This window comes from Chiloscyllium punctatum, chromosome 44 (genome assembly GCF_047496795.1).
Source record: "Chiloscyllium punctatum isolate Juve2018m chromosome 44, sChiPun1.3, whole genome shotgun sequence".
In the NCBI taxonomy this organism is placed as follows: Eukaryota; Metazoa; Chordata; class Chondrichthyes; order Orectolobiformes; family Hemiscylliidae; genus Chiloscyllium; species Chiloscyllium punctatum.
Genome location: NC_092782.1, coordinates 2,536,758 through 2,549,952, shown reverse-complemented (window position 1 = coordinate 2,549,952; position 13,195 = coordinate 2,536,758). Strand labels below are relative to the sequence as shown.

The 13,195-nt window shown below is 39.8% G+C and overlaps 1 protein-coding gene across 1 annotated transcript in view; it reads right to left on the bottom strand.

Moving 5' to 3' along the window:
• Positions 1–13,195, bottom strand: part of LOC140466667 (laminin subunit beta-4-like) — a 130,036-nt gene that overhangs the window by 11,265 nt on the left and 105,576 nt on the right. The window contains exons 29-32 of the mRNA XM_072562107.1: positions 11,903–12,106; positions 11,318–11,462; positions 10,354–10,561; positions 3,891–4,029 (exon numbers count right to left, since the gene is read on the bottom strand). Of these exons, the coding sequence (XP_072418208.1) occupies positions 3,891–4,029; positions 10,354–10,561; positions 11,318–11,462; positions 11,903–12,106 (696 nt within the window). The remainder of the gene's footprint in view (positions 1–3,890; positions 4,030–10,353; positions 10,562–11,317; positions 11,463–11,902; positions 12,107–13,195) is intronic.

Here is a 13,195-nt window from a genome sequence, read left to right as displayed (position 1 = left end):
ATATGAGAAGCAGGCAAATCAATGTTTAGGCTGAAACTCGTGGTCTGAAACATTGACTTTCCTGCTCCTTGGATGCTGTCTGACCTGCTGTGCCCTCTCAGCTTCACACCTATTGACTCTGGCATGCATCATGTTGCCAGAATCCAAGTTTTAATCTAAATTTGTTAAGTTTCTTGGAACCATTTGATTTTTTTGTTATTATGTCCCTTTGAAGGGCTGCTATGATTTAATTCACTTCATTAGATTTAGTTTGGACTAATTTATTTCAATTGGTCTCAAAAAGAATGTAAACAGGCTCATATGGAACACTGAGATATATAGTTAGGAGGTAGAGATCTGTAAGTTGCCTCCTCTGAATAAACCTACCAAGAGATAGGGGTTGTGACTTGGTCCAAACTTTGCCACTTAGCTTAGATCCATTTAACCTGAAGTTATACCAAACTCTGCTCAATGTGTGGCTGGGGATCTATGTCAAGCCCAACTGAAAATCAATTGTGAGCTTTCACAGCAAAACAGAGAGGAGAAGGCAGCCATTCCTGCTGTATGCAGACTCGGAGATTCTTCCAGGCTGTAAGTCTGAAAGTAGGTGCAACTGTTCCAGATAGAAGGAATGATTGCTTCCAAATCATGAAGTGGAATACTCGTGAGGCCAGAACTCGGCTCATAGGAATAAAGCTTTTTTGTGGTGATTTGAGATGAACAAATCACCAGTAGGTGCTATGCTGCTGAAAACCCATTCAGACATGCTCAGAAGATTGAATGAAGATGACTTTGTTTAGAAGGACACAGAAAGATTCACACTGGCATGGCACCGAGAATGGAAGCTAGATACAGAGATTCCTTACACTGTGGAAGCAGGCCATTCAGGCCATAGAGTCCACACTGACCCACTGTTAAATTGCTGGTAGACATTTGCGACTTGTGATGTAGTTTTGTGTGATTTACATATATTTTAGCATAATCTATTTTTAGAGTTTGGGTTTTGTGGGGTGTGGGTTTTACATTTTGTGTGTAAAGGGATTTAATAACGATCTTGTCAGTATTTCTGGAGACTCTTAAACAAAAACTAGTATGCTAGAGATAATACATGGAGTGTTAATGAGAATTGTTTTGCACTGGGAAAATTTTATGAATGAACCGAGTAAATATTGAAGAACATTAGGCTGCTTTCAGTTGAAAAAGTCAGGATTTTTTCTTTGCCTAGGGGAAATACCCACAGCTTGAAAACATATTGGCTTCAATTTATACACATCCTGACTGGATGTGGATGTATGACACAGTTCTCCTGGAGCAAGGAGTTAGTTCAGATAAGTTAGAAATGGGTCCCTCACTAAAATGTTTTTAAAGTTTGAAGTTCCAGAACCTAAGTGTATGTTTAGAGTACTAAAGGGGTTATTTGAAGTTTAAGTTCAGATTTGTGAATATTAAAGGGAAAGGTTATCAAACCCTTAAGTCTAAGGATTGAAAGCACCAGTTAAGTCAAACCAATAGATCTCATGGAGAAGAGAACTCTCTGGTGTTTGAATATCGTAAAGGGATGTTATTGGGAAAGATGAAATTTTGTATTTTACTGTGTGTTTTGAAATTTTTAAAACTGTGTTATATGTAAATAGCTTGGTTTATTCTATTCGATTTTATATTTTCTTCTATTTTATTGTTAAAACCAAATATGCAGGATTGTGTGCTTATCATTCAGTGAGAGACCACTTTGATAAATTCGAAAAGAAAAACAAAATCAGATGTATCAAGCTGGATTTCAGTCTGAGATCTGACTTGTACAGTAATAGCGTCAGCTGGGATCGTAACAAACTTTAAATTCAAGGCTACATATATGCTAATAATATGTATAACTGTGACACGAGGGTTTTTGGTTGTGTTAACAACTTAGTAGAGTAATAGTTTTTCTACAGTCACTAACAGTATTTTGTCAATATCAGTTTAACTTTGTTAATGTAAAAATCTTCAAAATATGAGATAATGATATGTGATTCCTTTGTTTTGCTCACTGGGAAATGTTATATTTTCTTAATTATAAATCTCTACAGGAATGAATACACTGATCTTTATCTGCAGTTCACATCACAAAAACAGGTTAATGATCATTATCACTTTACTGTTTATAGGCATTTGTGTTCAATTTGGCTGCCACAATTCCTACATTACACCAGTGCCTGCAGTTTGCAAGTGTTTTGTTGACTGTAAGGTGCATTGGGATGTGTAGTGGTTTTGAAGGACATTATATAACTGCAAACCTTCCTTACTTCATTACCAATGTAACCTATATGCTCAAAATGTCTAAAGCCTAAGCAAAGATAGTTATAAACAAAAATCAAAATCAAAAACTGAATTGTTGAGCGGCAATTGAAATAATTATATGTAACCACACTATAAATGCATTGAAAAAGAATGTGTTATAATATTATTGCACTCAGTGACTTGAGAAATAATCCCTTAAAGGTCTATGTTAATCCACTCAGTTCTTTTAGAAACATGAAAAATTATTAACTACAGAACACTGTTTAACTTCCTTACTGGCCAAAGTGCTCCCTTGACAACCTTTCCCATTTCCTTAGCAGTTATTAAACAAGCAGTTATCTGCCACCAGTGAAAATGAATCTAATATATTGTTGCTATGACAGCATTGTGTAAAACGAGTCTTTCAAAAAGGGAAAGCAAATTAGAAACAATACTGTATGGGCAGGACTTTTAGTTTTGGACCAGGAACTGACCTCAGGACCAAACTGGGAACTTGACCCTGTGATATATCAAGAGTAGGGACCCCATAGCGATTTTTGCCTAAATTGTCCAATTAGCAAACACCCGTACAAACTAAGCATTGCAGGCTGCTTCTCAAAGCTGAGAAATCAAGTCCTATGCTGATGGACAGAAGCCTGCTCTTACAGGTAGGGAACAAAAAGAAAGCTCACCCATTTGCTTAGCAAATTTGGCAGAACTGAAGCAAAAGCATATGGTCACAATTGCTAGACCATCTTTACAACCAGGAAGGCACCAGGTCCTCAGGGCATCCTCTCCTGCTGACCGTTGATTTTTCTGTGCCCTAATCTGCTCCCAAAAAGCTACCTCCAGACAGCTTTCATGCTCCAACTGCTACTGAGGGCCAACAAGCTGACTGGAAAGTTCCTTTCATCCTCTGACAATTGGTGCTTGTGAGTGAGTAGCTGTTCTGTCCCTGCACCAGGTCTCTCCAGGCTGGCTTAAAGGCAGGATGGTACCAATACACTGATGTGCAGTGCAAAGTTAGGTGCTTACCTATTACCATTGTCATCAGGGAAAGAAAATTCTGCCCTATATTTTAATAGAAACAGGAATGCATAAACAAAGTGATTCAGTTTATGTTCCTTTCTAAGAGGATTACAGATTTTTATCAGAATCTTAATCAAGTGGCATGTGCTAACATCTGTCATCATCCTTCCAAATGATAAATTTTGATTGAAAATTATTGCAACGTTTAATATTAAGCAATGGGGTCAACGCATGCTAATGCCTACCTGACTTTTAGTTTTGTCTCTGGGATGAGTGTCAATGACAAACTCAACATTTATTTCCCTTCTCTAATTGCCTTTGAACTCAATGGCTTCTTATACCATTTCAGAACATAGTGTGTTGACCTGGAGCTCATACGGAGTAGACCAGGTAAGGATACCAGATTTCTTTCCCGATAGGATATTACTAAACCAAATTCAGTAATGGTTTTGTGGTCAGATATTATTAACTGAACTTAAATTCTATCATCTGTCATGAACCTTTGTATTAGCCTGTGCCTTTGGAATACAAGTCCAAGACCATATATGATGATAAAGAAATCAAACATCACTTTAAAATCTATACTTTTGTTGTTTATTAATTGAATTGAAGTCCATCCTCCTTACCTGTGAAATTGCAGTATCGGAATTATTTAGATTAACACGGATTCTCATTATTGCATCTGTGACATTTTTTTGCGCTTCTTTAATTTTGTCCAGATCCTCCTGCAGTTCCTCTGGATTTGGGATCTCTTCAGTCACTTTCCTAAGAACACAAACTTGATTGAGTTTTTTGAAGAAGTAACAAAGAGGATTGGTGAGGGCAGAGTGGTAGATGTGATCTATATGGACTTTAGTCAGGCGTTTGAAAAGGTCCCCCATGGGAGACTGGTTAGTAAGGTTAGATGTCATGGAATACAGGGAGAACTAGCCATTCGGATACAGAACTAGCTCAAAGGAAGAAGACAGAAGGTGGTGATGAAGGATTGTTTTTCAGGCTGGAAGCCTGTGAACAGTAGAGTGCCACAAAGATCGGTGCTGGGTCCATTACTTTTCATCATTTGTATAAATGATGTGGATGTGAGCATAAGAGGTACAGTTAGTAAGTTTGCAGATGACACCAAAATCAGAGGTGTAGTGGACAGCGAAGAAGGTTACCACAGATTACAATGGGATCTTGATCAGATGGGCCAATGGGCTGAGAAGTGGTAGATGGAGTTTAATTTAGATAAATGTGAGGTCTGCATTTTGGGAAGGCAAATCTTAGCAGGACTTATATACTTAATGGTAAGGTCCTAGGGAGTGTTGCTGAACAAACAGACCTTGGAGTGGAGGTTCATAGCTCCTTGAAAGTGGAGTCACAGGTAGATAGGATAGTGAAGAAGGCATTTGTTATGCTTTCCTTTATTGGTCAGAGTATTGAGTACAGGAGTTGGGAGGTCATGTTGTGGCTGTACAGGACATTGGTTTAGGCCACTGTTGGAATATTGCATGCATTTCTACTCTCCTTCCTATCGAAAAGATATAAATCTTTTCTGAAGATTTACAAGGATGTTGCCAGGGTTGGAGGATTTAAGCTATAGGGAGAGGTTGAATAGGCTAGGGCTATTTTCCCTGGAGCGGAGGCAGAAGGGGGGAGGGGCTTATAGAGGTTTATAAAATCATGAAGGCATGGATAGGGTAAATAGACAAGGTCTTTTTCTTGGGGTGGGGGAGTGCAAAACTTGAGGGCATAGGTTTAGAGTGAAAAGGGAAAGACATAAAAGAGACCTAAGGGGCAACTTTTCACGCAGAGGGTGGTACGTATATGGAATGAGCTGCCAGAGGAAGTGGTGGGGGCTGGTACAATTGCAACATGTAAAAGGTTGAGTATATGAAGAGGAAGGGTTTGGAGGGATATGGGCCAGGTGCTGGCAGGTGGGACTAGATTGGGTTGGGATATCTGGTTGACATGGACAAGTTGGACCGAAGGGTCTGTTTCCATGCTGTACATATTTATGATGTTTATAAGATTATATTTTTGTATTGTATCTGTTGGTCTACTGGATTAGTACATTTTGTGATTGAACAGAGGGGTATGTGACCTAAATTACAGTCAGTCAGACAGTAAGTCTGAGTAGTTTGATGGTAGGAGGTCAAAGGAGGGATCCAGTTGTTTCACTGAGAGGAAGATGCAAGGGATTTATACTTTGTGACAATGACAGATGTTTAGGAGTCTACAATGGTCTGTGTGCCTCCTAAATTTGCAGAGAAGTGTTGAGTTATAAACAGCAGTGCTATAAGCTCTTGATTTGTTTCTATGATGAAAGGGAGTTGGGAGCAATGATAATTAATTTTCATTCTTACTTATGGCTAGACATGGCTAGATCAGGGACAGGATTGGCTGTTGCAGGTTCCAGGGTTTAAATGTTTTAGTAGGGTCAGAGGTGGGGGTAAAAGAGGGGGGGGTGTGGCTTTGCTTGTCAAAGATAGTATTACAGCGGTGGAAAGGAAGATGGATGAAGATTTGCCATCTGAGGTAGTTTGGGTTGAGGTTAGGAATAGGAGAGGTGAGGTCACCCTGTTAGGAGTCTTTTACAGGCCTCCTAATAGTCCTAGAATCGTTGAAGAAAGGATTGCGAAGATGATTCAGGAGAAGAGTGACAGTAATAGGGTGATTGTTATGGGAGACTTTAACTTTCCTGATATTGATTGGGAAAGCTATAGCTCAAGTTCGTTAGATGGGTCAGTGTTTGTGCAATGTGTGCAGGAGAGTTTCCTGACACAATATGTAGATAAGCCAACAAGAGGTGAGGCCATACTGGATTTGGTTCTGGGTAACGAACCAGGCCAGGTATTAGAACTAGAGGTAGGTGAGCACTTTGGGGACAGTGACCACAATTCGGTGATTTTTAGTCTAGTGATGGAGAGGGATAAGTGTGTACTACAGGGCAAGAGTTATAGCTGGGGGCAGGGAAATTATGATGCGTTGAGGCATGACTTAGGATGTGTGGATTGGAAAAGTAGATTCCAAGGCAAGAGCGTAATTGATATGTGGAACTTGTTCAAGGAGCAACTATTGAGTGTCCTTGATAAGTACGTACCTATCAGGCAGGGAGGAAAGGGTCGTGTGAGGGAGCCGTGGTTTAATAAGGAGTTGGAATCCCTTGTTAAATGGAAGAGGGCGGCCTTTGTAAAGATGAGGCGTGAAGGTTCAATAGGGGCGATTGAGAGTTATAAGGTAGCCCGGAAGGACCTGAAGAGAGAGCTAAGAGCAGCAAGGAGGGGACATGAAAGGTCCTTAGTTGGTAGGATGAGGGAAAACCCTAAGGCTTTCTATAGGTATGTTAGGAATAAAAGAATGACTAGGGAAGGAATAGGTCCAATCAAGGATAGTAATGGGAAGTTGCGTGTGGAGGCTGAAGAGATTGGGGAGGCACTGAATGAATACTTTTCGTCAGTATTCACTCAGGAACAGGACATTGTTGTCGATATGAATACTGAGGCACGAATAAGTAGAATGGATGGCTTTGAGATATGTAGAGAAGAGGTGTTGGAAATTCTGGCAAGGGTGAAAATAGATAAGTCCCCTGGGCCTGATGGCATTTATCCTAGGATTCTCTGGGAAGCAAGGGAGGAGATTGCAGAGCCATTGGCCTTGATTTTTGTGTCCTCTTTGTCGACAGGAGTAGTGCCAGAGGACTGGAGGCTAGCAAACGTGGTTCCCTTGTTCAAGAAGGGGAGTAGGGATAATCCTAGTAACTATAGGCCAGTGAGTCTCACTTCTGTTGTGGGCAAAGTCTTAGAGAGAATTGTAAGGGATAGGATTTATGCACATCTGGATAAGAATGATGTGATCAAGGATAGTCAGCATGGTTTTGTGAAGGGCAGGTCGTGCCTCACAAACCTTATTGAATTCTTTGAGAAGGTGACTAAGGAGGTAGATGAGGGGAAAGCGGTAGATGTGGTATATATGGATTTTAGTAAGGCGTTTGATAAGGTCCCCCATGGTAGGCTACTGCAGAAAATACAGAGATATGGCATTGAGGGTGAGTTGGAGGTTTGGATTAGGAATTGGCTCTCTGGAAGAAGACAGAGGGTAGTAGTTGATGGCAAAGGTTCATCTTGGAGTGCCGTCACTAGCGGTGTTCCGCAAGGATCTGTTTTGGGACCATTGCTGTTTGTCATTTTTATAAATGACCTGGAGGAAGGGTTAGAAGGTTGGGTGAGCAAGTTTGCGGATGATACGAAAGTCGGAGGAGTTGTAGACAGTGAGGAAGGATATGGCAGGTTACAGCGGGATATAGAGAAGCTGCAGAGCTGGGCAGAAAGGTGGCAAATGGAGTTCAATGTAGCTAAGTGTGAAGTGATTCACTTTGGTAAGAGTAATAAAAAGATGGATTACTGGGCTAATGGTAGACTACTTGGTAGTGTGGAAGAGCAGAGGGATCTTGGTGTCCATGTACACAGATCTCTGAAAGTTGCCACCCAGGTAAATAGTGCAGTGAAGAAGGCATATGGCGTACTGGCTTTTATTGGTAGAGGAATTGAGTTCCGGAGTCCTGAGGTCATGCTGCAGTTGTATAAGACTCTGGTGCGGCCGCATCTGGAATATTGTGTGCAGTTTTGGTCGCCATACTATAGGAAGGATGTGGAGGCACTGGAACGGGTGCAGAGGAAGTTTACCAGGATGTTGCCTGGTATGGTAGGAAGATCCTATGAGGAAAGGCTGAGGCACTTGGGGTTGTTTTCATTGGAGAAAAGAAGGTTTAGGGGTGATTTGATAGAGGTGTACAAGATGATTAGGGGGTTAGATCGGGTTGACAGTGAGAACCTTTTTCCACGTATGGAGTCAGCTATTACAAGGGGGCATAGCTTTAAATTAAGGGGGGGTAGATATAGGACTGATGTTAGGGGTAGGTTCTTCACTCAGCGAGTCGTAAGTTCATGGAATGCCCTGCCAGTAGCAGTAGTGGACTCTCCCTCTTTATGGGTATTTAAGCGGGCATTGGATAGGTATATGGAGGATAGTGGGTTAGTGTAGGTTAGGTGGGCTTTGATCGGCGCAACATCGAGGGCCGAAGGGCCTGTACTGCGCTGTATTCTTCTATGTTCTATGTTCTATGTACTGTGTTTTCTTTTGCAATGGGGAGCAGGAAGGAGGAAGTCATTGTTGAGTTCAGTTTACAGCCTTCCTTATAAATCCATGGCTATCACAGACAAACAAGAGTTTTTTCAAGTGTAGTTTGCAACCTTCTGAGAGGCAGACAGAGCAGAAAATCGAAGCAGCCAGACCTACATCTGAGGCAGAGATAAAACTAACTCTTGTTCACCATGCAGAGCATGGATAGGCAATTGCGCTCAGATAAAGGCCAAGTTCATGAGGATTTAAAGAAAACTGGAACATCTACTTGGCTAAAGGAAGGACTGTAGGTTGCCCAACTCGGAAAATAAGAAGCAATCAGCTGACAGATTGAGGCTGGGGACAACTAGGAATTATTTATTAAAGGAACTGGGGAGTGTGAAGTATGTGAATTTAAAATAAACTGTTTATTTCTGTAGTTTCAAGTGTAAGTTGCTAACTGCACGAAAATAATGTTTAGTCAATAGTAATTCTGTTGTCATTTGTTACACAAAAATTTTAAATCTTAAAATCTTGACAGTATTCTTTCAGTGAATATGTGAAAGTTCAAATCTCTTTTAAAAAGATATCTGTTTCTCCATAACAACTTACTTGAACATTTGTGAGCTGCTCATTTCAATTTTCATCGGATTTGCTCAATTTACATGGTGTGACTGAGTCCTTGTCCCATATTTGGCTTGTAGATTAGATTACTTAGATTACTTACAGTGTGGAAACAGGCCCTTCGGCCCAACAAGTCCACACCGCCCCGCCGAAGTGTAACCCACCCATACCCCTACATCTACATCTACCCCTTACCTAACACTACGGGCAATTTAGCATGGCCAATTCACCTGACCTGCACATCTTTGGACTGTGGGAGGAAACCGGAGCACCCGGAGGAAACCCACGCAGACACGGGGAGAACGTGCAAACTCCACACAGTCAGTCGCCTGAGGCGGGAATTGAACCCGGGTCTCCGGCGCTGCGAGGCAGCAGTGCTAACCACTGTGCCACCGTGCTGCCCACTAGTTGGGAATTTCTCAGGTGGGGCTTTGAAATCACATGTAAACAGCCTTAAAGGACTAATTTTAGGTGAATTCTGGGTCTCTAATTCTACTCCTTTATCTTATTGTCTTAAGGCCTATTCCTTAGAGCTATCTGATCTAAGTGCTTTTCCCTCTGTTGTGAAATGCCTCATCATTTTGGCCAAACTTTTAGTCTGCTAGTAAGCTACAACATTTCTGCAAGATAAAACTTTAGATGGTTTCTGTTAAAATGACTATATTGCAAATTATTTAACTTGTTGTTGACATCTTTGAGCAATACTGGCTCTTTGAAGACATAACAGTTTTCCATGAATGACTCATCTATCTAAATGAGTAACAGGAAAACAAAATACCATTTGAAAAGTCATATTTTCTGTTTTCTATGCACCACATTCACAAAGAATTTTGCACAAAAACTTGGTAGTCGTCTTGTTGGTCTTGGAGCATGATTTTTGCTTTGGTGTATGTCGTATGTGGGAGATGCTGAGTTCAAATCCCAGACAGGCCCTCATGTAATTTCTCTCGCTTTCTGATTCACGGGTGAAGATTTTTATCTGTAGAATTCCTTACTGCAAAGGGCTCGCGAGGCTGGGTCAATAAGTATTTTCAAGGCTGAGATAGATTTTAATCAGTAGGACAATGAGGAGTTATGTGGAAAAGTCAGGACAGTGGGGTTGAGAATGTTCAAATCAGCCATGATCACATTGAAGAGTGGAGCAGACGATGGGCTGAATGAGATAACAAGGGAAACATACAACTCCTTTCCTCCCCATTCTTCTCTAGCTAAGGTTGGGATATCACTGTTTCAACAACTATGGGAATATGTACACAGTTTGGAGCAGAGGAATATTCTAAATAAAAAGTGAAGTGGCTATAAACTGTCAGTTGATGAATGCAGAATAACAACTAAACAAATGAGTTTAAAAAAAACTCTACATACACTGTTTTCATTGCACGTATCAAAAGTGTCTTTGCTTCTTCAGACCACCGGTTCAGATTTTCCAATTCTTTCTCAAGGTCTTTAATTTCAGAAATAATGTTCTGAATTTGTTTGCTTTTGTTCACCAGTTCGTCCCAACTGATGGGTAACTTGATGGAAAGAACATGATTTGCAATTTTTTCAAGATCTTCAGGAGAAACACCGTCAGCTTGAATAGGAAGAGGAAGTGCAAAAATACAAGTTGCTTTGCAAAAGAAATATGGAGGACACATTTCTTAAACAATTTGAAGCAGAATTATGACTTTAAACTGTACTGTCACTATTTGTAATCAATGGCCACTTTGACAGAGGGTCCACTTTGGTGTAATTCACACAAGCTTTTATTTTCTGCAGTGAATGAAGCTGGGCTGATATACCATGATATAATGACTGAAATACCAATTATGACAGAGCAGGCTTGCCAGTTACTAGACAAAGCAACTTTGCAAACTTACAAAATAGTGTAACATGTTCCACGCCTCCATTGAATACATTGAAACATAGATGAATTAGCCCAATTAGCCCATAAACCTTTTCCTTTCAACTTTTTACAAATTACAGAGCCTACTTGCTCCACTTAATCTGCAGAGCAAGTCAAACATTCCTCAGCCAAATGAAGGGGTGTACCATTTACTCATTGCAGAAAATTTGCCTTCCTTAGTTTGACATTTTTAATGCTGCAGCTGGAACCAAATTCTTCTCTGTAACACTTGATTATCTCTGCAATTATTCTTTTCTCCTCTTCAATTTCAGCTTGTTGGTTCTCCTTGTCATCCTTTCTCCTGTCATTTTCACTTATCTCCCTCCTTTGACTACTTGACTACTGAGTACAGTTCCACAGGTATTCCTGCTTGTGATAACAATTGAGTGTTTTAATGTCAAGAAAAGGCAAAGACTGCAACAAGGAAGGAAAAGGATGAAGTACCTGAGAGAAACTCTTTCACTTTATCAATGATGGCTTTGGTTTCTTGCTTTTCCTTTTCAAGTTCATCTTTAGACGTAGCTACCTTATCAGATAATTTATTTGCCTTATCCTTAGTTTCCTGTGTCATGTTTCTGAGAGAGTCAATCTAGAGAAAACGAAAGGCTCATTATGAGTACAAACATTTAAAGTCTTTATGCTTACAGAAATGGTAACTATTTATTTTTAAATTAATTCATGGGATGTTGGCATTGCTGGCTTGGCCAGCATTTATAACTAGAGAATCAGCCATGTTGCTGCATCTTATGAGTCACACTTAGATCAGGATGGTACATTTGCTTTCCTAAAGGACATGAGTGAACCAGATGGGTTTTTAATAGCAGTCAAATATTGCATTCCATGGTTAACATTAGACTGGCCAGATTTATACTGAACTTCAATTTTAACATGATGGGATTTGAACTCAGAACTGCAGAATTTTAGCCTGCAGTTGTGGATTACTAATGCAGTGACATAACCACTTCACCATCACCTCCCCTTGAACATCAGGCAGTTCTTTATAAAAACCTGAAATTTTAAAGCATTTACCGTGCTTATTGCATTCTGCAATTTTTCTAAGAGATCATTCATCTGGTTTATTGTTTCATTATTTCGTGTGTGTGCAGAATTTGCCAGGGTCAGAATTCCAGTACAGTTTGAGGCATTGCATCTTTGATTTCCAAGCCTGTCACGGCATAGAGCTCCATCACATTGACTTTCATTACAAGATATATTCCCTTGTCCTCCACAAATCTACAAAATTAATGAGAGAAAATTTAAAACATGGTGTATCATATGGTAACTGAAAATGGAAATGAAGTTGGTGTCTTGAAACATAGTGTCACAAATATTCATTGTTGTTATTTCTGAGAAGGTGCCATAACAGATGGATTATGTCCAATAAGGTAGAATCTCAAAATGTCATCAATACTATCACAGTCAATCCTCTCCACTTCTACAGAAAATGTCTACACTTTCTTTTGTGCAGTCTAAAAGTAGTGTTTAAAACTCTTTTCTCAATCTGTATTTTACACATTATCTTGAAATAGTGCGGGCTTGATCACGCTGAACATTGAGAGTTAGAGAAAAACAAGAATGAAAGGCTAATGTGTCTTGTATGCATTTTTTTGGCACCTGGGAAAGGAATCACGAAGCATAACATAAACAACAAATATATTGGTGCATTGACAACTACTCAAAATTGGATAATAGTGTAATTTTAAAAAGAATTACCTTTCCATGTTACTTCAGTACTGATAATATTTGATATTATCAAATTCACAATTTATCACTGCAAAGAAAGGGTTTCTGCTATTTTGAGCATATTGACTACCTCGCCAAAATTGCTGAATCCAGGTTATCTTTGAATATTGCCCTATTAATACTTAAACTGGGATAATGTTTATGGATCAGGTTGCTAAAGTTAAGGAAAAGAGACATTGAAGGACTGAAGGGCAGAGAAGAGAGACAAGGTTAATTCCTTATTAAAAAAAAGGTCTGATTTATGAGAAAAGTGTTGGAGAAATAAAAGGATGTCAAATTAGAAATTGTTGGAGAGGTATGTAAGATTAAAGTGAATGGCAAAACTCCAGTAAGAATAATGCAAAAAAAATGGGAATGATAAACAGGGTCACTACTCAGTCAGTTTGAGATAATTTCAAGACCGATATGAGGAAATTCCTCTTTGCAAGTACCAAGCAACATTTCCAAATAGAGCGCAGTCCTAAAAAGAAACAAGGATTGGATATATTCACAGATGCTCTGCAATGTTCTCAGAGAGAGTGCAAAAGTAGAATATATGTTTCAATGTACCATTCACAAAACTGTACCATAGTCATGAGA